Here is a 26,274-nt window from a genome sequence, read left to right as displayed (position 1 = left end):
AGGGGTCTTAATAGACCACAAGCTGAACATGAGTCCACAGTGTGATACAGCAAAAAAAAAAAAAAAAAAAAGCTAGTGCTATTCTAGGCTGCATCAACAGTAGTATAGTGTCCAGCTCAAGGGAAGTACTGCCCTATTCTGGGCACCACAATTTAAGAAGGATGCTGTATTGACAATCTGGAACATGTGCAGATGAGGGTGACCAAGATAATGAAGGGTCTGGTAACCAAGCCTTATGAGGAATGGTTGAGAGAGCTGGGTACATTTGGCCTGAATAAAAGAAGACTGAGAGGAGATATGATAACCTCCTTCAAAAACCCAAAGGACTGTCACATGGAAGATGAATCAAGCTTGTTTTCTCCTCTTCTGGAGGGCAGGACCCGAACCAATGGATTCAAGTTACAACAAAGGAGAATCTGACTAAACATTGGAAAGAGCTTTCTGGTGATAAGAGCAGTTTTATTGACTAAAAATAGTTACTTCTATACAAAACAAGAAAGAACCTGGATTATGACAGTGTACAGAATTCTGATCTACTTAAAACTGCGTGCTAGCGTTGGCCCACACATCCATGTGCATTTTCATAAAGCAACGTAGGCACTGAAAAAATGCATTTCAGAAATTATCCAGAACTGGATAAATAAAGTTGTCCTTGAACAGGTAGTAAGCCAAACTTTGTCCAACACAAACCATCAAAATTAGGCCTGAACCTGTAAAGAATACAAGAATATGTTAGGTTAGTATTAGGAGCAGCTCGCAAGAATTTTAAAATACCTGTTTTGCAGTGGGAAGCAGCAATGTTTTGAGATGCATATATTTGGTTGGGCTATGTTTCCGGGGTTTTTATTTTACAGAGCAGACAAGTAAGAAGGGGGAATATGATAGAGGGGTATAGAATTATGCAGTGTGGATAAAGTGACTAGAGAAAAGTTTTTCCTTCCTCTTTCTTAATACTAGAATTTAGGGCAATCCAAAGAAGCTGAATGTTGGAAGGAAGTACTTTTTCACACAGTGATGACCCCGGCTTAGATGGCTTTCAAAGAAGATTGGACAAATTCATGAAGAATAAGGCTGTCCGTGGCTACCAACCACATTAACAATGTTCTGCCTCCACTGCTAGAGGCAATATGTCTCTGAATGCTGGTCGCTGGCTCTCACAGGTGGGGAGAATGCTCATAGTTAGTCACTGTGAGAACACAGTGCTGAGCTAGATGGGCTTTTGGCCTGATCTGACAGGGTCTTTTTTATTTCCTATGCATTATAGCTGTGCTATTTTGGATAATTAAATCATAACCATTTAACTCATACCTAAAGCTGCCCACCAGTGCAATGTCAGCGGGAATTCAGACATAACTGCAAAACGAAAAGTTACATTTTAGGATGAATGTCAACATGACAAAAATTACAATATTATGTCAAACAACACCGTAAAACCACAGTCACTCACACCCCAGTGCTAGAAACTGAGATATGAAAGCCAGGAGCTAAATGGCACCTTAAGCCTAGGTTATGCCCACTACAAGGTAGGTGCGCTTTTTTATAACAAGAATACAAAGCTGAAAATGAATGAACTGCAGCTAAAATATTATGTTCATTTTTCACATGGGGAAGCTGAAAAGTGTCCTCGTTTCCTTCCACTCTGAAATTTTAATCTGAAATCTTAGGCGCAATACTGCACCCAGTGCTCAGAAACTACTCGTGCTAGTGAAATTCTGTCGCAAAATGCGCCTAGAACAATGGGAGTTTCGAACACTGCCACACCCCACTAGACATATGTAACATCAGCTGTGCAGCAGGTAAAGGCACAAAGGAACAACCAGGAGGTTAAAGTGGGCTCCTGGTAGTTCATTTACAAGTGTGGCTCACTGCCCAGCAGTGGAAAATCAGCAGGAATTGGCTTGTTCACACTAGGAAGTTCCCATCAGGAATTTCCAAACGCAGCAGAGGGGTCTCATCATCAGAGTTGATCAGCTTATCAATGCTGCCATTGTGAGCCCGTCGGAAGTCAGTTTGCAGCGCTGTCTTGGATTCAAACTACATCTGAAAACAGAATTTTCCATCTGCAGATAGCGCCAGGCTCAGGGTTGCTTGCAGTGAGCATCCTCGGAACATTCCTGCGAAGAAGGCTAAGCAGGGAGAACCTAATGGCTGACCGAGTGGAACTTGGGCAAGAGCTCAAGACACAGAAGCAAGGAGAAGCTAATAATCCAAGTAGTCCTTGTAAAGCCAAAAGCATCACTAAAAAAAAAACCTGGGGTAGTTGTTTTAAATCAACAATACTTCTTTTTCTGTGGATTTATTAACTAAACAGCATACGTACCAGCCGCAGTTATGGTGATGTGAATGACTGTAACAGTCACCGCATAATCCCAAACCCATTCTTCTACAACCAAGACAAAGAGCAGTCCAGAGATGAGATAGGTTATTTCCAGTGACACTAGAAGAACTAAACAAACAGAAAATGAGTTACAGTAGTGGATGGGAAGTTGTATCCTATGGCTGCTGCTAGTCCCAAGACTGCTAAATTATCCACTGCTTGGCAGTTGTATTTATCCTCAGCTCCAGGCTCAGTTTGCTAAGCATTCTTTGCAATTAAGGAGGCATACAGAGTTGCTATGGGAGACACGTATCTCTTTCATTCAGAGCCAGCTCTATCATTAGGGAGAAGTAAGCAGACGTTCCAGGCAGTAGACAGCAGAAGGCAGGGAAATGGCCTGTGGCCCCCTAAGCCAGGCTGCTGTCCTTAGGTTTGGTGGAAGATGCTGTTCCAGAGCCAGTGTTGAAGTAACATCTGGCTACCTGTCCTGGTCTAGGGGGAGACGCCATCTTGTCCCTTGCCTCAGGTAGAAAAAAATTCTTGCATTAGCCCTGCTTTAATTTATGTGTATGCTTTGATTGGGGAGTCTGAATTCTAGCCACATGCTTGCACAATGAAATAATTCCCATGTGCTGCCTGTATCGATCTGGAAGTGGAAATCCATAGCAACATTTTTAAAGGGATTTTGGATTTCCTCTGGTGATCCTCTTAACACCTTACACACCATGCCACATGTCTGCAAGACTGCCTTTTCAGCCCCACCATCTAAGATAATAGCAAAGTAAATACTACCAGGAGGTCACCTTTACTTTCAATCCAAAAGTTTGGAAGATGATGCTTTTCAAGGAAGGAGGTATGGTACAAAACAAAACAATCCTGAGGCAGCAGGATATATTGAATTGTCGATGGATGCTGTACCCCTCAAAGGGGAGCAGAAAGATACACTACACACCACATGACTTCTCAATAACTTAGGATGGCTGACAGTTTGCATATGAACAAATTTTTGCAGACAGATTTCATTGTGACATTTTAAACACCATTAATACATTTTTAAAGTACTTATTGTTCTGAATGTGGCAGATTTTCATAATTGCCGCTGTAATTTCCCCCGCAAAAGTATTTACTGTAGTCTCCTGCCTGCCATGAACAAGATCCCATTATGCACTAAATTAAAGTAGTTTATGGGTACTTATTCTTGCTTAGACCAGCAGTAACCTCATGAAGGAAATGAACTTAAAAATTTACACAGTTAAATGTTGCCTTGAGCAGTTGGTTCTCTATCAAGACGGAAAGACAATCCACCTTATCCTTCAAGGAGCTGATCCTTCATCAGCCAAAATTAATAGTAAACATCCACTGACTTTAACAAAGACAAAGAGGTTTTTGAGCGATTAAATAAGATCCATAGTTTTTTTATATCCATTCTCTTACTCTCTGCCATAACTGCAATAAGATCTATGAAAAGGTAAGCAATAATACTTTCCTGATATTAATTCAGAAGTGTCCCTCTAATTTATTACACAGACCTTCAGCAGCTGCTCTGGTCATTACTGTAATTAATCTACTGCTCTCCCGCAGATAACCCTGGACTTAACTGGCTTTCTTTACCCACACCAGCATTCAGGAAACCCTAGAGACCAGGAGATGGGAAGGAATCGAGGGCTCAGTGCTTAGTTTCACAATCCAGTCATTTCACCTCTCTTTCCTCTTCCTCGTTTAGTCTCTAGGATTTGGGGGAAGAAGGAGAAGCAAGGAAACCTGCCATCCCACCACCCCATCCAACTAATTCTACTTAAGCTGGCTCACATGATTTGCATGAAGAATGAGACAATGCATGGTCAGAAGTAAGAGCTCTTTTACAGTGGAAGAGACTACCTCGAAAAGTAGTGGGCTGTCTGTCATCGGAGGTTTATAAGCAGAGGTTGAATGGCCGTATGTCAGGGATTCTTTAGCTGTGATTCCTGCATTGCAGGGAGTTGGGACCCTTGGGGTCTCTTCCAATGCTACAATTCTAGGATTAAGGCAGGTAAGGCCACCAACTTGCTGAAGCTAAAACACGTCAGGGTCTGGTCAGCATGTGGATAGGGAGCTTCTAGGGTTCCATGAGGGAACAAAGGAGGGATATAAATGTAAGACAATAAGTAGGAAGTGTTAAAGTCTCAAAAGTGGACTTGTGGTTCTGCTTCTGTGAATGGGAAACGCCTTAGATTCCAAGCTAGTAACATTTGCAGGCAATACCAGATGGTGCCACTCAAACTCCCTCCAGCTGAGTCGCTGCTACATGCTAAGATGGAGACAGAGAGGCTGTCGTGGCACAAATCCAATCCAGTGGAAACAATCCAGTTCATTCACCCTTCCTCTTCTCTCTGCAGTGGCATGCTGTAACAACTCAACTGGATAGAGGTCAGATAAGCAGTGCAGCCCCACCATGCCATTCACTACTTTCTGCAGCGTACCAGCTCCCCTTTGTATAATATATGTTGAATCAAGGACAGACTAGGCAGTATGAGGAATTCATGACTGCTGCTAGTAAACAAAGCCCTGATTGCCATCATGCACAAAGTCCCTCACTCCTTAGCTCAATTTCATTGTCTGCCATGTGGTGATGGTGGGGACCAGGACTCTGAGTTCAGTGAAGGCACATGTTTACACCATGTGTTACAAGGGACACACAATGTCTTATCTCCACCTTGAGGTAAAAATAAACCCATTTAAATTGAGCCATTTTCTCAAAAACCTTAAACTTTTTTTTACTTTTTTAAAAAATTAGGATATACTCATAAAATACTCTTGAATGGCTTAAAATCATTATATATATATATATATATATATATATGCAGGTTTTGGTGTCCTCGGGTGTCTTCCCGTGTAAAAGTTGGGGTGTCTAGGCGACGTTTCGACGAGGTCTCACTCGTCATCTTCAGGCAGGTGCTTTCGGCTTCTTGTTACTGGAACAGAGCAGGATCTCAGTGTTTGAGTTCCTATAAATACTGTTGAGGGGGTGTGGTGTATAGCCTCCAATGTTCTGGGCAGAGAGGAAGTTCCCAGGCTAGTGTGCCTTTTCTTCTTTTGTTCCTTAATTACTTGAGGGATATCTTGAGTGATTTCTTGAGTGATATCCTGAGTACCACTTAGGTGGGTCATTAGGTGTGGATTAGTTGCTAAAGTCTTTGTGTCTTGACCTCTTGAACTTTGTGAAGAGTTTTTCTGAGAAGATGGCTGTACTGCACTTAGTTGTGCTCTGGCTTGGCTTCGTGTATAGGGGCGAGCTGTGGTTTTGTGGCCTGTGTCAGCCAGATCTGTGTAGGGATTGCAGGGGGGTGCAGCATCCGGAGGTGCCACCATGGTTTGGCTACTGGATGGTGTCTGTAATTTATCTGTGGAGAGGGTCTGGGTTTGGGTCTGGTGTGGTTGATTGGTGATGGCGTTCTGTGTGCCTCTGGATCTGGTGTCAGTTTTTGTGGGGAGGGCTAATTTCCAGATGTCTGGCAAGCGGGATGTGTCGTCACGCTTGTTCATGTTGTGAGGGTGTTTCTCTATCTCGATGGCTTCCATGATTATTCTCTTGTGGTGATGTTCCATGTTAAAGAGCAATTTGGAATCTGCAAAATTAATTTCGTGTCCTGTTTCTTTCATGTGTTGGAAAAGAGAGGAAGTTTTTTCTTTTTCTTTTTTTTTTTTCTTTTTTGACGGCATTCTTGTGTTCTGCGATACGTGCATTTATTCGTCTGTTTGTTTGTCCAATGTACGTGGCTGGGCAGACTTTGCAGGGTATTTCATAGACCCCTTGGTTTTCCAACTGGACTCTCATCTCCAGAACCAAACGCCTGGCTGACAAAGACCACTTGACAACTGAGTTACAGAATCTCTCAAATGTGTTAATTGCCAATGGATACCAGCAAAACAGGGTTACGAAGCTAATCCAAAAAGAAACACCCCCCAAAAACCAAGACACAGAAGAAAACAATGGCATGGCCCTCCTTCCTTATATCAAGGGCACTACAGATAAAATTAGCAAAATCCTCCATAAACACAATATCAAAACAGCCTTTTGCACCAACCAAAAAATAGCCAATATCCTCAGAAACCCCAAGGATAAAATCCAGTTGGAAAACCAAGGGGTCTATGAAATACCCTGCAAAGTCTGCCCAGCCACGTACATTGGACAAACAAACAGACGAATAAATGCACGTATCGCAGAACACAAGAATGCCGTCAAAAAAGAAGAAAAAACTTCCTCTCTTTTCCAACACATGAAAGAAACAGGACACGAAATTAATTTTGCAGATTCCAAATTGCTCTTTAACATGGAACATCACCACAAGAGAATAATCATGGAAGCCATCGAGATAGAGAAACACCCTCACAACATGAACAAGCGTGACGACACATCCCGCTTGCCAGACATCTGGAAATTAGCCCTCCCCACAAAAACTGACACCAGATCCAGAGGCACACAGAACGCCATCACCAATCAACCACACCAGACCCAAACCCAGACCCTCTCCACAGATAAATTACAGACACCATCCAGTAGCCAAACCATGGTGGCACCTCCGGATGCTGCACCCCCCTGCAATCCCTACACAGATCTGGCTGACACAGGCCACAAAACCACAGCTCGCCCCTATACACGAAGCCAAGCCAGAGCACAACTAAGTGCAGTACAGCCATCTTCTCAGAAAAACTCTTCACAAAGTTCAAGAGGTCAAGACACAAAGACTTTAGCAACTAATCCACACCTAATGACCCACCTAAGTGGTACTCAGGATATCACTCAAGAAATCACTCAAGATATCCCTCAAGTAATTAAGGAACAAAAGAAGAAAAGGCACACTAGCCTGGGAACTTCCTCTCTGCCCAGAACATTGGAGGCTATACACCACACCCCCTCAACAGTATTTATAGGAACTCAAACACTGAGATCCTGCTCTGTTCCAGTAACAAGAAGCCGAAAGCACCAGCCTGAAGATGACGAGTGAGACCTCGTCGAAACGTCGCCTAGACACCCCAACTTTTACACGGGAAGACACCCGAGGACACCAAAACCTACATATATATATATATACATACATATATATCACTTTCTATTATATGCTTCTGCTCTGAGACATAGATAAAAATATATTATCTGGTTTTGGCTACACAACTATGAAAGGTAAAAAAAAATCCCCTGCTCTTCAAAAACAAGTTTATATAAAAGTGGAATTTGTCTATAATAATCACCTTTTCCTGAGTTGCACGTGGTCAACCCTATTTGCATTATGACTAGATTGGCAATCCCAAAATGATTAGCTGCTGTATTCGGGAATCCACAAAAACTTAGTGATGTTGCTTTAAAACTTGGCACAAATGCTAGAAAGCGGTGCTGTTGGTTATTGGAAAAGTGTGGCATGGGTGCAGTATTGTAAAAGACCTGTGGGCTGGAGAGAGGATCTATAGACTAGAATGCTATAATAATCTAGAGAATACAAGTGGGTAAGCAGAGGTCCAGAGTGATGGAATGCTCATATTAGTGCAGTATGTGAGCAACTAGCACAGAGAGGTAAATGAAGAGAATGAAGCTGCACATTTGTGAGTGCCGTATTAACATAGATGCTGGTAGAAGCTGACAAAAGACCTTAGGGCCACGGTTGATGCTGCACTGGTTAATTTTGCCATGAAGCACTAATTGGGGAGCTGACACGCCAATTAGGAGGGTTACAACTACTTTAACATTTATCTCTGTTCTGTGATCTGCCAAGACAAATGACTTGAGTACTAAAGGACAACATATGTAGATGCAAGCTCAGTTACTCCCCTATTAACTGCTGGCTTCATCATCTTCATAATGGGGTCCTGCTCCAACCCCCTGGCATCTTTTCTGTCTAGACGCATTTCCCTCAGTGGAACACCCATTTGAAATGAGGCCCTGAGGGGCCAAGTAGGGCACAGTGTTTGCCCCAGTGACTCCATCTGAGGATAACCACCTCAGGGAGAGGAGAAAGAAGGAGGGTGCTCTGAATTCCAAAGCCTCCTAGTACAGGAAAAAAACAATCTACCGTAACTGATTCCAATATGCCTCAGAATATTTAAAAGGTATAGGACCATGACTTTTGGTTGGGAGGTAGAAAACCTCATTTAGGATGGACCACAAAAACCACTTCCCCCACATTTTGAGGTGAGACCCATAAGAAGAGTGGTCTTGGGACTGCTCAATAGCAGTGGCGTAGCGTGGGTTGTCAGCACCCGGGGCAAGGCAAGTAATTTGCACCCCCTAACCCGTGGATTTGCACCCCCTAACCCTAAGCCCCAGATGTTGCACCCGGTGCGGCCGCCTCCCCTGCACCCCCCACGCTACGCCACTGCTCAATAGCTGTCGCTCTGTCAGGTCTAAAAGAACCAGAAATCTACAGCTCTCTGTGTTGCAGCCCTGTTTGGTGAGTTACAAGGGCTTTAGCAGGGTGGTGAAGTCTTTCTACCTGGCTCTTGGGACACTCCCCAGGCCAGCTACAGACTCTCTTTCTAGGCTAAACCCCTCACTAAAGGTAAAGGGACCGTGACCGACTCTGGGGTTGCGGTGCTCATCTCGCTTTATTGGCTGAGGGAGCCGGTGTACAGCTTCCAGGTCATGTGGCCAGCATGACTAAGCCGCTTCTGGCGAACCAGAGCAGAGCACGGAAACGCTGTTTACCTTCCCGCCGGAGCGGTACCTATTTATCTACTTGCACTTTGACGTGCTTTCGAACTGCTAAGTTGGCAGGAGCAGAGACCGAGCAACAGGAGCTCACCCCGTCATGGGGATTCGAACTGCTGACCTTCTGATCGGCAAGTCCTAGGCTCTGTGGTTTAACCCACAGCAACACCTGCACTTCTACTTGTACTACTTGTACCACTTGTACTTGTACTACTTGTGCTTCATATCCTCTTTGGGTGTTTTTGCCTGGCTGGAATGTGTCCTTGTTACAATTATTCTTGCCTGCCTGGATAGCGAGGGGTGTGAGAGTGTGTTTAGAAACTAGCCCACTGTACAAACTTAAAATGTGCAGTTTTTTCTGGCCTAACAAGAGGACTGCCCAAAAGGCAACGTGACCTTTAGACTGAGAAAGTTTGCCACATGTAGCCCAGACCCTCCAAGTGTCCTTATTTTCCAGGGATATCCCTAATTTAGAGAAGCCATCCCAGTTTCTGATTTGATCCCACTTTTCCTTAGGATGTCCCTATTTTCATTGGAGAAATGTTGGAGAATAGGGAGTTATCCGACCTCCGAGCTGTCTGAAGGCAATCCTGTACAGGGAAGTTCTAAAAAAATGTTTAATGTTTTCTTTTGTGTTTATATATGTTGGAAGCTGGCCAGAGTGGCTGGGGCAACCCAATAAGATGTGTGGGGTATAAATATTAAAATTATCATTATGGAATGGGGCATCCCTATTTGCATCGGAGAAATGTTTGGGGGGGGTATGGTAGCCTACAGATGTTGCAGTCTTCCCTAGACACTACAAGCTGTGGTGCTCTTACGCTCCAGAGTAACTCTGCCCGCCAGGAGGGCCATTGGCACCTCCTGACATGCAGGGATTGTAAAGGCTTCAGAATCAGATTGACAAAGTGCTGATTCTATTATCCAGCTACCAGCTTGTGACTTCTGCTTTCCAACTTTCTTCCAGTGCTATTTTCAGTTCCTTTTACCCAAGCCTTTTAAAAATGGTCTCAACAAGTGTTTGGAGGCAAGAGGGCCTCAGAAAAAGATGCTTGCCCAAAGCCATCATGCAAATTCATATTTAAATCTCTGTTATTGCTTGCCGGGGGCAGGGAGGACCCAGTATATGCTAGAACATCATATCATTAAGACTGAGATGAGATTTGTATACAATAAGTCACTTATTACAATTACACATGGCTTTGCTGCCACCCCCCACCCCAAGTAACTAAATCACCTCCCTGAATGTTATTTTAATCTAAAAGCAAATCAGTAGCATATCTCCTCACATTTTCTGTTTCCATAAGTGTTTGAGATGTTTCTCAAAACAATTTACATTTTAAAAGGTTTCATTCATAGCGATTTAGCTTTCGTTTAAGGGAAAAAGACCATAAAATAACTAAAATGTATGTATTTAATGTAAATCACTCTCTTTTAGCCCAGAAGGGGAGCCATAATAGCTTTATAAAGAATCACAGCCAAGACGATTCACAGCTTATACAGCAACAGGAATCCACAACCAATCCTAGCTATTTGATTAGTATATCTGAATGATACATGTGCTTTCATATACCTGCTTTTCACATTCACGCTTAACATTTCACGCTTAACAAGTTCAGGTGTGAGGAACTTGTGGCCTTCCATATGTTGCTACATCTTCAACTCCCATCATGCCTGGCATTCGGCCATACTGGTTGGGGCTGACAGGACTTGGGAGTCCAGAAACATCTGGAGGACTGCTGGTTCCCCATCCCTGGTGTGCATGAATGGAATCTTAGGTGTATGCCTTCAGAAATGGGAACCACAATATTCAGAACCCTATTTCCTTTATTCATCTTTTTGTGGGCCTGAACCCCTTGCTTTGGGATATGTTCTTTTGTTTTGCATGACAGGAATATTTCCATATGAACTAGGAATGCTGAGTAATTGTGAGATGTGTTAACAATATTATCAGGGCTAGCTCTGGGTGGGCATCTCAAGTAGGGTCTCAAATACCCCCAACTGAAAAGTCATACATACAGACCTATGGAATGACATTGCTGGAGAAGGCATCGTAGGTCATCAAGAAATCTGCAGCTAAGGAATCCCCAACATGTGGCTTTGCAGCCTCTGCTTGAAGATCTCTCCATTCTCCACCTCAGTAACTGGTTCCACTGTCAAACTGCTATGTACTTTAGTACTTCACTAAACTTTTTTTTAAATGATTTCAACTGTTTTTAGTTGTTGTTTTAATGTTTTATTGTTGCTGCATCTGCCACCCTGGGCTCCTTCAGGAGGGTGGGATATAAATTGAATAAACAAATAAATACCATTGACTTGAAATTAGTAATGCCATACAATATGAAATTATGAAACCATGAAGCAGATATGGGGAAACCTCAGGCTCAGGAGTAAAATGCAGGCCTGATGGTCTTACTGCGTGGCCCACACAATTTCCCCCAGACTACACATTCCCAAGCCAAGCATCTCACGAGCCCTGCTTTACACCTTCCTTGAGTGTTTTTGCCAGGCTGAAAGGTGCCCTTGAGCTCTGATAATGTCTTTTCCTTGCGTGTGTGGAGGATAGAGGGCTGTGTGTACAAACTACTCTACTGTACAGAGGTAAAATTCACATTTGTTTCTTTCCTCACTTTTGCCTATGGCCCACAGAAGGATTCCCTGAAGGGAATTTGGCCCTCAGTCAGGCTGAAAAGGTTTCCCCAACCCTGCTATAAGATGATACTATCTGTATAATACTTAAACTTCATTTAAAAAATTCAAGTGTTTGAAGTATTTCAATAGAGAAACCATCTAAGAATAAGACCATCTTAAGAATAAGGACTTCAAGGAAGAACATTTACCTAAATAATATGAGTGAATCCATGATGGGCTGGTCTTGAAGTCAAATGGTGCCAGTCCATCCAACATCTGCAGCCTGTGAAGAGTTGGACAATTTTAAAGTTTATCCCAGTACAAGAAGCTTCTGATACTAAATCAGGCAAATCATTGTGCATGTGTGCTGATTTCCTAAATCCTTTTAATGTCTTGCTAAGGCAATTTTAGCTAATTGTTCTACTTTTCACAGTAGATGTTTTAAAAGCCATTATGTATTTTACAGTGAATTCAAGAATCCACTCTGTATGCTTATATGGACACATTTAGCAACCATACAATGTTTTATTATGCTAAAGAATTCCACCCAAAGTATCTGAGGCCATGTTTGAGCAAAATGTTGTCAGCATTGCACTACATCTGTAGTCACATAGTCACTCATTCATTCATTCATTCATGATTATTCCTACCTGAACGCTGTGAAACAAAAGCATAGGACCACATAATACACTGAGTAGAATATGATCACACATAGTAGGAGATTGAGCAAAACAATCTGTAAAGGAAAAATGACATGAAGCTTGCTTTCAAGTTACCCAGAAAACAATAACTCAGCAGTAAGACACCTTACCCTAAACTATTATTAATATTATTATTATTACTTTAGTACATTTATGTCCCTCTTTTTTTCCTATAATGCAACTCAAGGCCATCTGCATAGGATTTCCAAGCAACCTCATATCCAAGCACTGACCAGACCTAAACCTGCTTAGCTCTCAGATCATTCCCTAGATTCTATGATCTTGCAAGCAACACTATGAGGTAAATCCCCACTAGTGCCATTTTCCGTAAGCGTATTGAGGCTGTGAGAAATTGTGCAATTACAGACGTCAGTTTACTAAATGTCAGTTTACTACAATAAACTCTTGGTAAGCTTGTCCATTTTGAACATTTGAATATTACCTTATCCTACTTGCCTGGATTTCTGATGAAGCAAAAACATGTGCTGGATTTTCATCCCTGTTTGCTAGGGCAACACAAGCTGATGGGAAACCACGTGCACAGCTTGTTAAGCTACCACTTTGTAGGACTCAATGACTCATTCTTGTGTTCATGGCTGAACAGAGTCTGGAGCCAAGGCCCAAATCCCACAACAACAATTTGTTCTCCATCCACCTCATCTCATGTTTGCAAACTTCATGCAGCAGACCAAATAAAACTCTAGTTGTCACCACACTAGAAACGTTACAGTTACTTGAAGAGAATCCTGTATACGATAATAAAATGTACGTGAAAGATTTAAAGAATGAACTCTCTATAACTTCATGCCAAAAGGCTATTTTAGCTTAAGGTTACCAGTCGTCCCCGGATTTTCAAATCAGTCCCCTGACAAAATCCATCTATTTAGTAAGAAGTTGAAAAGTGTCCCTGGATTCATTGAAAAAAAATCTGGTAACCTTATTTTAGCTGGCGGCCAAATGCTCTGGTCCTGATCCAAGACATCACTTAATCACAGGGTGATTAGTAAGCCTATATGTCAGGCATAGGCAAACTCGGCCCTCCAGATGTTTTGTGACTACAATTCCCATCATCCCTGACCACTGGTCCTGTTAGCTAGAGATCATGGGAGTTGTAGGCCAAAAACATCTGGAGCGCCAAGTTTGCCTATGCCTGCTATATGTCTTGGTATTCTACCCACCTCCCACCCCTGCTGCCATATCTGGTGCATTTCAAAAACTTTGTTCTGTTTAGAAATAATAATAAAATAATCCAGCATGCTTCAGTGATTTGTTAGTCACAATTTGGTTTGAAGCCAGTGCTTTTCTTCGGGGGGGGCGCAGGGGTACACAAACCCCTAAACGTTTTGCAAATCTAAGTTGGGCCTCATTGAGGGGCAGTATTTCAATATAAGTAGGAAAATGAGAATACCCCAAACATTTTTATTCTTAGAAAAGCACTGTTTGAAGCTATTCTATTGAAACATTTAGAACTACGCCAGATCATGAGGCCTGGTGGCATTTATACGGTTTCTTTACACAGCAGCAATTAAATACGTTTCAGGAGCTCCAGACAATGTTAGAAAACACTTTCAAACTTTACATTAAAAAAAAAAAAAATCCTCTTTATGTCCCAGCAGTTGTTATCAATGCTTTAAATTATTTCCCACCTGCATCACTAATTTTTAAATGTTTTTTTCCAAGAGTCAAAGAACAACAAAAGTATACAAGACAGCTTATTGGAGTACAGGCAATGGTTCTTCCAAATACCTGCCATATGTCGCATATAGCAAATTCTACGCAATGACCTTGAGTTCAATGCCAACTTAATTTTTGTTACCTTAGTCTCAGCAATTTTTATCTTGAGAGCCATGTACACATGATGAGCAAAAGAGCAGTGATGCAGTTACATTTCTCATACCAATATCAGCTGGAAGAAGCCTCAATTTTTCACTCACAAAGCACTACTGGGTGTGCAGTGTGAGACGGAGCAGAATAGCATTATTGGATTAAAGTGAACTGGGGCAAAAGCCATCTGTGAGCCAACTCTAAGCTGCTGAAGTCCAACCAGACAATCCTTAGCAGCTCATTAAAAGTCCAAACTGCTTTTCGACATGCTCAGCTAAAAAAAACCCCAACACATCTTGCACACATCTTTGCTATTATGAAACTGCATGTATTTTCATTTTTTTTTCATTTTCTCTCTATTGTGGGTGTTTGATATCAGTTCACAGAGGAGGCACGGCTGTCCTGTTTTTGATCTCTTTTGCAAATCATAACATACATTTAATATCACCATTTACAATGAACATGAATGTGTATATATGTGTGTGTGTATACACACAAACACACACACACACACACACACGAAGCTGCCTTGTGTTGAGGCCATTGATTGATCTCACCTGGTACTGTCTTATGCTGACTGGCAATGTAATTCTGAAAACCTCCTGATCTGATACAGGAGCTTATTTTCAAATGGGAAATAGCAGGGACTGAACATGGGACCATCTGCATATCAAGTATCATATTCTCTGAGCTATGGCCCCTCCCTGAGGCCATAACTGGAAGTAAACAATAATCAGCTGTAATTGAATTCTTTTTTATATAAAAGCAAATACACTTAAATGTGTAAATATTGTTTTGCCAAGGTATTTTGACCCACTGTTGTTTTCTTTAGAAAGAATGGTACGTCCCCGTCCCCCCCGTCAACTGATGAAATATCACTTATCTGTGAAAGCTTATGCTACAATAAATTTGTTTAAAGGTGTTACAAGACTCTGCTGATTTTGCTTAACAAAACTACCCTTCTAAATTTGGATTTGGTGTTATTTATTTATTTACAAAAGAGGCCATAAATAACAACATAAACCAGCCAGCATGACTAAACCGCGTCTGGCGCAACGGAACACCATGACAGAAACCAAAGCGCACGGAAACGCTGTTTACCTTCCCACCGCAGGGGTACCTATTTATCTACTTGCACTTTGACGTGCTTTTGAACTGCTAGGTGGGCAAGAGCTGGGACAGAGTAACGGAAGTTCACCCCGTCGCGGGGATTCGAACCACCGACCTTTTGATCGGCAAGCCCAAGAGGCTCAGTGGTTTAGACTACAGCGTAACCCGCATTCCCAGTAAACATGACCAATGGCTAGGGATGATGGGAGTTGTAGTTCAGCAACATCAATGGGGCCAAAGGTTTCCAACAACTGCTCTATGGCCATTTGTCCTTTGAATTGTGCCAGTTAATTTATGCACAAAAATGTATGCCATTATAAATTTGCTGGTCTAGGAGCCACTAGACTTGTTAATTAATTAATTGTTTCAATCAGTTCCTATACCACTTAACAGCATTGTTTCTAAGCAGTGTACAATGAGGTTACAAAAGAGATACAGTAGAAATAATATCAGAGGAGGAGGAGGAGGAGGAGGAGGAGGAGGAGGAGGAGGAGGAGGAGGAGGAGAAGAAGAAGAAGAAGAAGAAGAAGAAGAAGAAGAAGAAGAAGAAGAAGAAGAAGAAGAAGAAGAAGAAGAAGAAGAAGAACAACAACAACAACAACAACAACAGCAGAAAGGCTTTCTTAACATGTCTGCTGAAGTAAAAAAACCAACACCACAAAGCTGTTCACCAAGCACCTGAATTTCCACGGGGGTGAAATGGGGGCTGTCTGATCTCAGTTGGGAAGAGATCCACAGAATTAGGCCCACAATACTGAACCCATGGCTCCTTGTGGATTTGAACTGTGTGCCTGAGCATGAATCCATATCCACACAGTAGCTTTGATCTTAAATGAGCATAATTTATTTCACAGAAAGAACATTTACCACTTCTCTTCCCTAAGACCACCCGTCCGCATCTCCAAGCCTCTCTGGAGTATTGGAGAGTCCTTCTGAACAGAGGTCTGCTGGAGAAGTCAATAATTTAAAATCAGGTGGGAGTCCACCTGAGTTTGGGCTCCCTTTCTGCACCCCATATGCTGTGGGGGTGGGGGCTGATGTTCCCTCCCTGCTTTGCATTTCACAAAATGTACCTTCTCCTGCCCACCTGCACTTCAAATGTGAAAAGAATTGCGTTCCTTTTTGACCTTTGTCAGCTTTTGTTCATAGGTGCTGGGTTCGCTGCTGCCTGCTGTTTGCAACGCTTTCCATATTGATTGAAATCAATTGCCTTTTCAAGTCTTTGCTATTAATGATTATGCTACAAACTCCCAGGAAAGCTTAGACAGGCAGAACAGCTGTTTTAGGCTATAATCCAAAACTTGAGTATTTTGAAGTAACTCGATTGATTTTGGAGGAACAACTTCAAGAGTAAATGACTGAGGATTATGATCTTTCTGTTTCTGAATTTGAATGAAAGAGCCTGAGTGCTTATTGTTGTTGCTTTTTTGATAGCTTTCAAATCACCCTGAAATGCTTTGGGATGTATAGTAAAGTCTGCTGTACAAAAAAACCCTTGGTTTGTGATATTACAATCATATGAAAAATACCCATAGGCTGTTACTGTTAAGTTGTAGGTGAACATATCAGATGACACAGCGATTCTTCAAACAGCTCTTGTTTATTCAGAGGCCAGGCCAGAACTGAACTGAAGGGTTCAGTCAGCCTGTTTATATAGAGCTCCAGTACAATGTTACTGTAACAATTTTCTAAAACTATCCAATCACTGAACGTCACTTTCGATCCCTTATTTGCATAACTATCTACAGTATCCCCCTGCTGGCCCAGGGTGAGAACTTCAGTACATAACAGTTACTAATATTAAAAGCTTAACATAATCTGCAGGTATGATTTGGGGGGGGCGGTCTGTGCATGGGGCTGTAGCTCAGCAGTAGAGCCTCTGCTTTGCATGCAGAGAGTCTCAGGTTCAATTCTTAGCATTTCCAAGTCGGATTCTGAATGCCTCCAGCAAGCCTGAAACCATGGAGAGCTACTGCCAGTCAGTGTAGGCAGTACTGAGCAAGATAGACTAATAGACAAGATGGACCAATAAGATAGCTTCCTTTGTTCCAGCAAGAAGGTATTCCTTCTCATAATTCTTAGGCTTTCATATGTATCCTCTCATCACTTGAGGGCACAAAGAAACCAATTTATTGTGTAGATATGCTGAGCCAGTGGTGCTTTTGCTTCTCAGAAACTTTCTGGATAATCGAGCAGAAGAAAAAGAGTATGAGCAAACCTTAGAAACATTTGTTTTGTAATTTGGTCTCTATAGTTGGCATTAGTCAGTACACTATAGCTTAGTAATAAACTATTTCCATTTTGTTATCCCGTAAGATCAATTGCTTTAGAAAACCCTTGACTAGACCAGAACTAACTTACTGCAGATGATATCAAAATAAAAGTCTAGGTTAGGTTGAATAAATGGTTTGAGTGGCTTAGTATTAATTGAGATGGTGTTGAGGCATTGCCAGAAGCTGAACTCTAGATCTATATTATTAAGTCTAGGACAGGCTTCCTCAGCCTCGGCCCTCCATATGTTTTGAGACTACAATTCCCATCATCCCTGACCACTGGTCCTGCTAGCTAGGGATCATGGGAGTTGTAGGCCAAAACATCTGGAGGGCCGAGTTTGAGGAAGCTTGGTCTAGGATTTGGAAGATGGAAAAGGAGACAATTTAAATCCATGAAGTGTTGAAACTTTTAAGCAGGAAAACCCAGAAGAGTTGCCTACAGGAGTTTCTGAGTGATACCCAGCATTAGCCATACTAAGAGTAAACCCAATGGACTTAAGTGGATTGAAATTAATGGGTTTACTCTAAGTACAAGTAATTTTGGATATCATCAGGGCTGGCCCAATACCTTTTGGCACCTGAGGTGAACCACAAAATGGTGCCTTCCTTCCCGCCAGGGAAGAAGGACTGAGTGAAGATCTACATCAGGAACGAAAGGAAAATAAAGACCTACATTGGGCCCTGATGCCCCTATGGAACTTGCCTCATAGGTGAGCTGGCCGTTGACCAGCAAGACTTCAGGAACTTACTATACCTAGCCAATCCGGAAGGAGTTTTCTGCTAACCTATTAATGTCAGCAATCCTGGAGGTGCCATACCAAGATATTTTCTGTAGAAAATGGTTGCATTGAGTTATAGTCTTTTCTCTCTCTCTAAGGTCTGGTGAAGTTATTAGCAGTCTTTTAATAACAGTATATCGCAAAGGCAAAGCTGGGAGACTAAGGAGCAAATATGTTTGTAAATGAACAGCATGATTAAGAAAAAAGCCCTATAAGAATATACCGTATTTTTTGCTCTATAAGACGCACCAGACCACAAGACGCACCTAGTTTTTGGAGGAGAAAAACAAGGAAAAAAATATTCTGACTCCCAGAAGCCAGAACAGCAAGAGGGATCGCTGCACAGTGAAAGCTGCAATCCCTCTTGCTCTTCTCGCTTCTGGGATAGCTGCGCAGCCTGCATTCACTCCATAAGACGCACACACATTTCCCCTTACTTTTTAGGAGGGAAAAAGGGAGTCTTATAGAGCAAAAAATACGGTAAGTTTATGAAGAAAGTTGTGTAAACAAATGAAGTTAAACCTAATAGGCAGTATTCAACTAAGTTTACCTCAGAATGGACCCACTGAAATTAATGATCATAAGTGAAATCCATTAATATCAGTCTCCTCAGATTAAAACGTAGTAAAATACCACCCTTCTCTATGATGTCATGTGAAATGCTAAGAATCAAATGGAAAGGTCTTTTGAATACGGTACGTTATTGCATACCATGATCACAGCAGACCTGCAAGTCAGAATTGTCTTGCTTGTGTTCAAAAGAGCTACCACTAGAGGGCAAACATAACTGATCTGGTTAAATATCCAAGTGACTTAAGGCAGCAGTACTTCGCACAACTAGGCCACGCTAGACATATTGCATCACCATCCCCCTAGGTGTATTTCCACAAAATGATGTCAAGTCAGGAAAGAATTTGTTCATTTAAAACAATCTTTCGCTGTCAGCGTATACATATAAAAAAACTGTTAAGTTCATATATATGTTGTTACTTCTCTCTCTGACCTCTTCATTGGAGTGACTTTGGTTGCATTCACACAAATATTTTAGGCCAGGACTAGGGAATCCATGGCTCTCCAAATGTTGGGCTACAGCTCCCATTATCCCTGACCATTCGCCATGCTGTCTACGGCTGATGGGAGTTGACGTTTGACACTATCTGGGGAGCCGCAGGTTCCCCATGCCTGATTTAGCCTGATACAGTACAGTGGTGCCTCGTAAGATGAAATTAATTCGTTCCGCAAGTTTTTTCGTCTTGCGAGTTTTTCGTCTTGCGAAGCACAGTTTCCCATAGGAATGCATTAAAAATCAATTAATGCGTTCCTATGGAAACCGCCTTCAGACCAGGTCCGGGGACAGCCTGTCCCCCGACCTCTTCTGAAGGCTGGCGGGGGGCAAAGGTCTTTGTCCCCCCTGCCTGCCTTCCCGGGGGCTTTTAAATCGCCCCAGGACAGCGGAGAATTCCTCCGCTGTCCCGGGGCGATTTTAAAATGCTCCCAGACGGCTTTTGAATGCAGGCGGGGGGGAGCAAAGACTTTTGCCCCCCGCCTGCCTTCAGAAGAGGTCCAGGACCTATTCTGAAGGCGGGCGGGGGGCAAAAGTCTTTGCTCCCTCCCCCCCCCCCCCGCCTGCCTTCAAAAGCCATCCGGGATAGCGGGAAGCGCTTCCCTGCTATCCCGGACTGCTTTTAAAATGCTGGCGGTGGGGAGCAAAGCCTTTCGGCCCCCGCCAGCCTTCCTGGACCTCTTCTGAAGGCCGATGGGGGGGGGGGAAAGGCTTCGCTCCCCACCGCTAGCATTTAAAAGAGGTCCCCGGAGATTTCCCTATGGGCTTTCTTCTTGCGAAGCAAGCCCATAGGGAAATTCGTTTTGCGAAGCGCCTCCAAAACGGAAAACCCTTTCGTCTAGCGGGTTTTTCGTCTTGCGAGGCGTTCGTCTTGCGAGGCACCACTGTACTGTTCTAAGTAATCTTATCATTTGTGAGCTAGTGTAATGTTGTAAGCACCTTTAGTCATGCTATTTTTTTTCTTTTCTCCTCTAAATTTATTCAAAGTGTCTCTGTGCTGAACTTGCAACTGCTCACCTTTCAAAAAGAAAATTTTATTATTGCAGTTTTGGAGAGGATATATAAAGATTTGCATTGCTGAAGGAGTGAGAGCAATATCCAGAAATATTTTGTCAGTGATTCCTACCCCTAATAGTTTTGCATTTTGGGACTATTGCTCATATCTTCCTGAATATAATAAATCCTTAATGTGAGGTTCCATAGATGTGCTATACTTTTAAAACTCATTCTCCCTCTGAAAGAATTCTAGGCACTATAATTTACCCCTCACAGAGTCACAATTTCCAGCAACGTTTTATAAACTACAGTGCCCAGAATTCTTTGAGGGGGTGGGGAATGTGCTTTAAATGTAATTTAAAGGCAAAGTGTGTGCACAGCCCTCTGAGCCTACTGCAGAGAAAAGCAACATTTCTGTATGGAACATTTAAGGCTAATAATGTGGTGATGGCTTGCCTTTTACAGATTAGTGATCTGGTCTATGAAAGCTTCTGCCACAATTCATTTGTTAGTCTTTAAGGTGCTACAGAATCTTTGCTGTTTGTTCTTATACGAAATGAATCACAAGATTATTGCTTTAAACTGCCAAAAGCTTTTTTGGAATTAGCTAGAACAAGGCAATCTTTGTAGGTTTTGCATGAATAATATGGTTATTTACTGACAACCGAAACAGGAAAAAGTGCTGCTGTTTTCAATAAGACTTACTCCTAGGAAAGCGTGCATAGGACTGCAGCCAGTGTAGTTTTAAATGGTTGTGCTTTTCATTTTAAATTTGCTTTGGATTTCAAATTTCACTTTAGAATCCGCTGAAAACAATTTGTAAAAAAAAACCCAGGGCTGTACAGATGTTCCAAATTTTGCTGCAGCATCTTCAGTAAAATTTCATTTCATTTATTAAATTTCTATCCCTTTCTCCCTAAGGAGACCAGGGCAACAAACACCAAGGAGGTAGAAGAATACTACTAAAAATAAAGCAAAGTATATTTAAAAGATTTAAAAACATCTAAAAGCATATAAAGCGGTCACATTCCCTCACAGCTAATAATATCAAGGTTGCCAGGAACAGAATCTTTCAGCCATCAAATGCCTGGATAAACAAGAATATTATTAAGTTCCTCCTGAAAATTCATAGTGAGAGAGACAGATTCACCTTTACCGGGTAGGCATTCCATAAGTGAGGTAGTTCCACTTAGGATCTTCTCACAGGTCAGTGCCAACTGGGCAGCCTCTAGTGACAGTACCACCAATAGCCCCACCCCCATGCCAATTATATGGCCCAGGATATTTGATATTAGGAGAGGTGATCTTTTAGGCACTTGGGTCCCAAGCCATTTAGGACTGTATGCTTGTCCTGGGGATGTGGGTGGCGCTGTGGGTTAAAGCACAGAGCCTAGGACTTGCCAATCAGAAGGTCAGCAGTTCGAATCCCCATGACGGGGTGAGCTCCTGTTGCTCGGTCTCTGCTCCTGCCAACATAGCAGTTCGAAAGCATGTCAAAGTGCAAGTAGATAAATAGGTACCACTCTGGCAGGAAGGTAAACGGTGTTTCCGTGCACTGCTCTGGTTCGCCAGAAGCAGCTTAGTCATGCTGGCCACATGATCCGGAAGCTGTATGCCGGCTCCCTCGGCCAGTAAAGCAAGATGAGCGCCGCAACCCCAGAGTTGGTCACAAATGGACCTAATGGTCAGGGGTCCCCTTACCTTTATGCTTGTCCTGACATTGTCCTGAATTGGCTTCAGTAGGTCACCAGCAGCCAATGCTGTTATTTCTGGACTGGTAACATATGGTTCCATTGGGCTCCCCCAGTTAACAACCTAGCAGTCACATTCTGCACTAGTTGTAGCCTCCCAAAAGACACGAATGGTCCACTTCCCATCTCCCATTACATACTTTCCTCTTCCCAATACCTTGGCAACAGTGACTCCCTGAACCTGTCCCACATGCTTCCTCTGACCCAAGAGAATGGTGCTGTTGTGATTTAAAAATCACATCCACAAAATATCCAGAGCAATTTTTCTCCATGTCTCCTCCCAAAGTGAACTTCCTAACACATTGGTTGTCTGATGGTTGGTGAATGACCATGGGAAATACTTCAAACTACAGATAAAGTATGCAAACAGGATCCTTAGAGCCAAGGGCACCATCTTTAGGGGGCCCCGGGGGCCCGAGCACCCACAAAACATTTCACCTCAGGGCCCCCGATGCAACTTCTGATGCCTCACAAACCACCGGAAGTCATGAGACCTCAGAGATGCTGTCCAAGGCCACCAGAAGTCAGGTTCTGAGGCCATGTGACAACATGACATCACCCTGCAATGTGATGTGATGACATCACATTGTGCATGCCGGGTACCCATAACCTGGGGCTGAAGTTGGGACCCCTGCTTAGAGTCCAGTGATTCTCATACTAAGGGCTTTTTTCAGCTGGAACTTGCTGGAATTCAGTTCTCCGGTGGGCAACACTGCCATTCTAAGAGAATGAGGGAGGTGTTCGTGGTGAGTTCCGGCACCCTTTTTTTAGGTTGGCCTAAACACTGAAGGGGGGACACGGGTGGCGCTGTGGGTTAAAGCCTCAGCGTCTAGGGCTTGCCGATCGAAAGGTCGGTGGTTCGAATCCCCGCGGTGGGGTGCGCTCCCGTTGCTCGGTCCCAGCGCCTGCCAACCTAGCAGTTCGAAAGCACCCCAGGTGCAAGTAGATAAATAGGGACCGCTTACTGGCAGGAAGGTAAACGGCGTTTCCGTGTGCTGCGCTGGCTCACTAGATGCAGCTTTGTCACGCTGGCCACGTGACCTGGAAGTGTCTCCGGACAGCGCTGGCCCCTGGCCTCTTAAGTGAGATGGGCGCACAACCCCAGAGTCTGTCAAGACTGGCCCATACGGGCAGGGGTACCTTTACCTTTACCTTAAACACTGAAGGAGTGGGACGCGGGTGGCGCTGTGGGTAAAACCTCAGCGCCTAGGACTTGCCGATCGCACGGTCGAATCCCCGCGGCGGGGTGCGCTCCCGTCGTTCGGTCCCAGCGCCTGCTAACCTAGCAGTTCGAAAGCACCTCCGGGTGCAAGTAGATAAATAGGGACCGCTTACCAGCAGCAAGGTAAACGGCGTTCCATGTGCTGCGCTGGCTCGCCAGATGCAGCTTGTCACGCTGGCCACGTGACCCGGAAGTGTCTGCGGACAGCGCTGGCTCCTGGCCTATAGAGTGAGATGAGCGCACAACCCTAGAGTCTGTCAAGACTGGCCCGTACGGGCAGGGATACCTTTACCTTTACCTTTAAACACTGAAGGAACCACCACAATATTACATGAGTCCACTCACAGAGGGAAGTAAATCAAAGATGTGCAGCTTAATTTGGTCCTACATCTTTTATGGAAAAAATAAAAGAAAGATTGTGAGGAAAGAACCATGTTGATAAGCCTTCTGCAATACAGAACAACACGAACCCAATGTGTCAGAGTGATATCAGGATAGGAGATAGGTTGGTCATGCTCTGTACAAGAACTGATGCTGTTTAAAACATTTAGATAGAATTTACTCACGGGGGGTGGATTTGGAGTGTAGAAGAAAAACCTGAACAGGTTGTTTTTCTGGTATGTGGAGTTTGACTAAAAAGTTATTAGAAAACAGAAATCTGTGTCTTTGGAAATGGCAGATGGAGCTAATTTGGCAGATGGAGCTAATTTTGTCACGTTGCAAAACTGAGTGACCCTGAGTTGGTCAGCCTGACATACCTTCCAAGGTTGTTGTTATGAGGATAATAGGGGAAAGGGGATTATTTATGTTACCTTGAGGAATAAACAGAATGAATAATCTAACACAGGGCTAAGCATTCTTGATTAGATGGTGATTTCTTTCTTTTAACCAATCAAAACCAAGGTTATGAAGACAGTTACATTATCACTATCTACTGAAGTCAATTCATGTTAATGATAAATAATTAATATTGAATAAAACAGGCTTCACTGTGTGTACATGAAAAGCATGATGTACATACTAATAATAGACTATCTCAGAAAGTATGGGGAAACTGCAAGATCAGCAGTTAAGTACTTGCAAGGAGTCCGCACATTTTTGCACACACTAATTAAAGTGCTTTGAGCCTTTCTTACACTATTTGTGTGCATGTGAGTACGAGCTTAATGAAATTTTTTGAATGCTCAGAAATCCTATTGTTAATGTAATGGAGGATGAAGCAAGATGGTAGATTACAAGCATATTTTAACTTTCATATGCTGCTGTTGTCGCTTGTGATGCTTTATCTAAAGCAGGTGACTGGCCCTCCATCAAATTTGAGCCATATAGATTTAGTTCTAAGCAAGTAATAGAGCATTTCCCCTTTTTTAGCTGGAGGGGTCAAGAGAATCTTTACTACAGGAGAAATCTTTACTTATGGAGGAAGGGAATGTAATGAGCTAGAGCTGATAATTCAAGCAATTTTCAAACTATGTGTGAAAAGGCCCTTAGGGTATATCTGCATTACAGACTTAAATTGGTTTTGAATAAGAATGGCTTCCTCTGTGGAATTATAAGAACTATAGGGGCTAAATTCCTATAGATTGGGGTAACCAATGCGGGGCTCTCCAAATGTTGTTGGACAGTTCCCATAATCCCTGACCATTGGGCATTACAGCTAAGGCTGATGGGAGTTGGAGTCCAAAAACATTGGGAGGTTACCAGGTTGGCTATTCCTGCTTGTCACCCTCACAGTGCAGGGAACAGCTGGTACTGCAGTGACATGGGGGGGCATCTATCAGCTATGCTGCCTATAATCACTAAAGATTGCTTCAGATTATTAACTGCGTAGGATTGCACCAATATATTTGAGGTGGTCAAAAATACTTTAGAACAACACAGAGTAAACCTTAGCAACTGCTCCCCCCCCCCATTCCAGTAAAAATGCCACATAACCGTCTCTGTCCAATATTGAGCCAATGCTACTCTGCTTTATTTGTTTATTTGTTCATAGATGGCATTTACTTATAGCCCCATCATACAAAGTTCTCTAGAAGGCTTACAATAAATAAGGTGGCCTCAATATGTCTGGTGCTAGTAGATGTTCCTGGTGTGGCAAGAGCAACCCTAAGCCAGAATTAACATACAACCATCTTGCATTAGGGTATTTCTGCTTCTGCAGCAATTTCCTCCTGGAATTGCCACTCTTTGTTCACTCACTCTTATGGAGAATCCACATGTTGTCATTCTTGGCTTCCTGAATGTGTTCTCAAAGTTTCTACCTGCAGGGCCCACTTGAGGCTGCTGAAAGTTACTAAGGCCCACCAGTCACAAAATAGTAGGGCAGGGGTAGAACAAGTCACAAAATGGTGACGGATGCAAGGAGACTTTGGTATAACTATAACTGGTAATTAGTTGCATCACCTCCTAACAATATCTAATCCATCTTTGGACATTGCTAAATTATTAGCCACAGAGGCAGTTCCATAGGCCAGCTTTCCTCTCAGTACAGACATTTATCTCAGGTATTGTGGCTCAATCTCTCTGTTCTTGTCAGCATTTGCTTATCCAGAGGCTCTGAGTGGAGAAGGCCTTTTCTTTCATATTTTTCGCTTCTCACCCCCCACATGCCCTTTACAGTATTGTTTAACTGTTTCCTGTAATTTCTTTACCCATTCTCCTTCTACACTAAACTTGTACCTTCTTGTACCTCCCCCCCCCCGCAATTTCTTTCATTCCTCCACCCTTTTACATCTGCATCTTCCTCCTATATAGCAATAATGACTTTCCTGTCTTGTCCCTTTTTTTCCTACTCCCAGTTTAAGTAATCAACGTCATCATCAGAAGCCCCTTTTCCACTGTCCTTCAAGGCCTTCTCTGACTCTTTCCCTCAGGGGGAAGGAAACTCTGTCCTTCTTCAGCCTCTGCTTGCCACTAAACCTCTAGGTC

General features: G+C 43.0%; 1 protein-coding gene and 1 long non-coding RNA gene across 2 annotated transcripts; one reads left to right on the top strand and one right to left on the bottom strand.

Annotated features, from left to right (window-relative positions):
• Positions 1 to 507: 507 nt before the first annotated feature.
• TMEM244 (transmembrane protein 244) lies at positions 508 to 26,274 on the bottom strand. The gene is made up of 6 exons (XM_081907235.1): positions 25,546 to 26,274; positions 12,278 to 12,363; positions 11,837 to 11,910; positions 2,321 to 2,446; positions 1,309 to 1,353; positions 508 to 710 (listed from the first exon to the last, which is right to left on the bottom strand). The coding sequence occupies exons 1-6, from the start codon at positions 25,570 to 25,572 to the stop codon at positions 616 to 618; spliced, it is 453 nt and encodes a 150-aa protein (XP_081763361.1). The 5' UTR covers positions 25,573 to 26,274; the 3' UTR covers positions 508 to 615.
• On the top strand, positions 12,520 to 15,074 carry LOC309367695. The gene is made up of 2 exons (XR_014167290.1): positions 12,520 to 12,629; positions 14,985 to 15,074. It is a non-coding gene; the product is annotated as an uncharacterized lncRNA (long non-coding RNA).

The sequence above is a fragment of the Podarcis melisellensis genome (assembly GCF_964234715.1).
Source record: "Podarcis melisellensis genome assembly, chromosome: 3".
NCBI lineage: Eukaryota > Metazoa > Chordata > Lepidosauria > Squamata > Lacertidae > Podarcis > Podarcis melisellensis.
The sequence above is the reverse complement of the archived record's forward strand: the minus strand, read 5'-3'. Positions and strand labels throughout refer to the sequence as shown.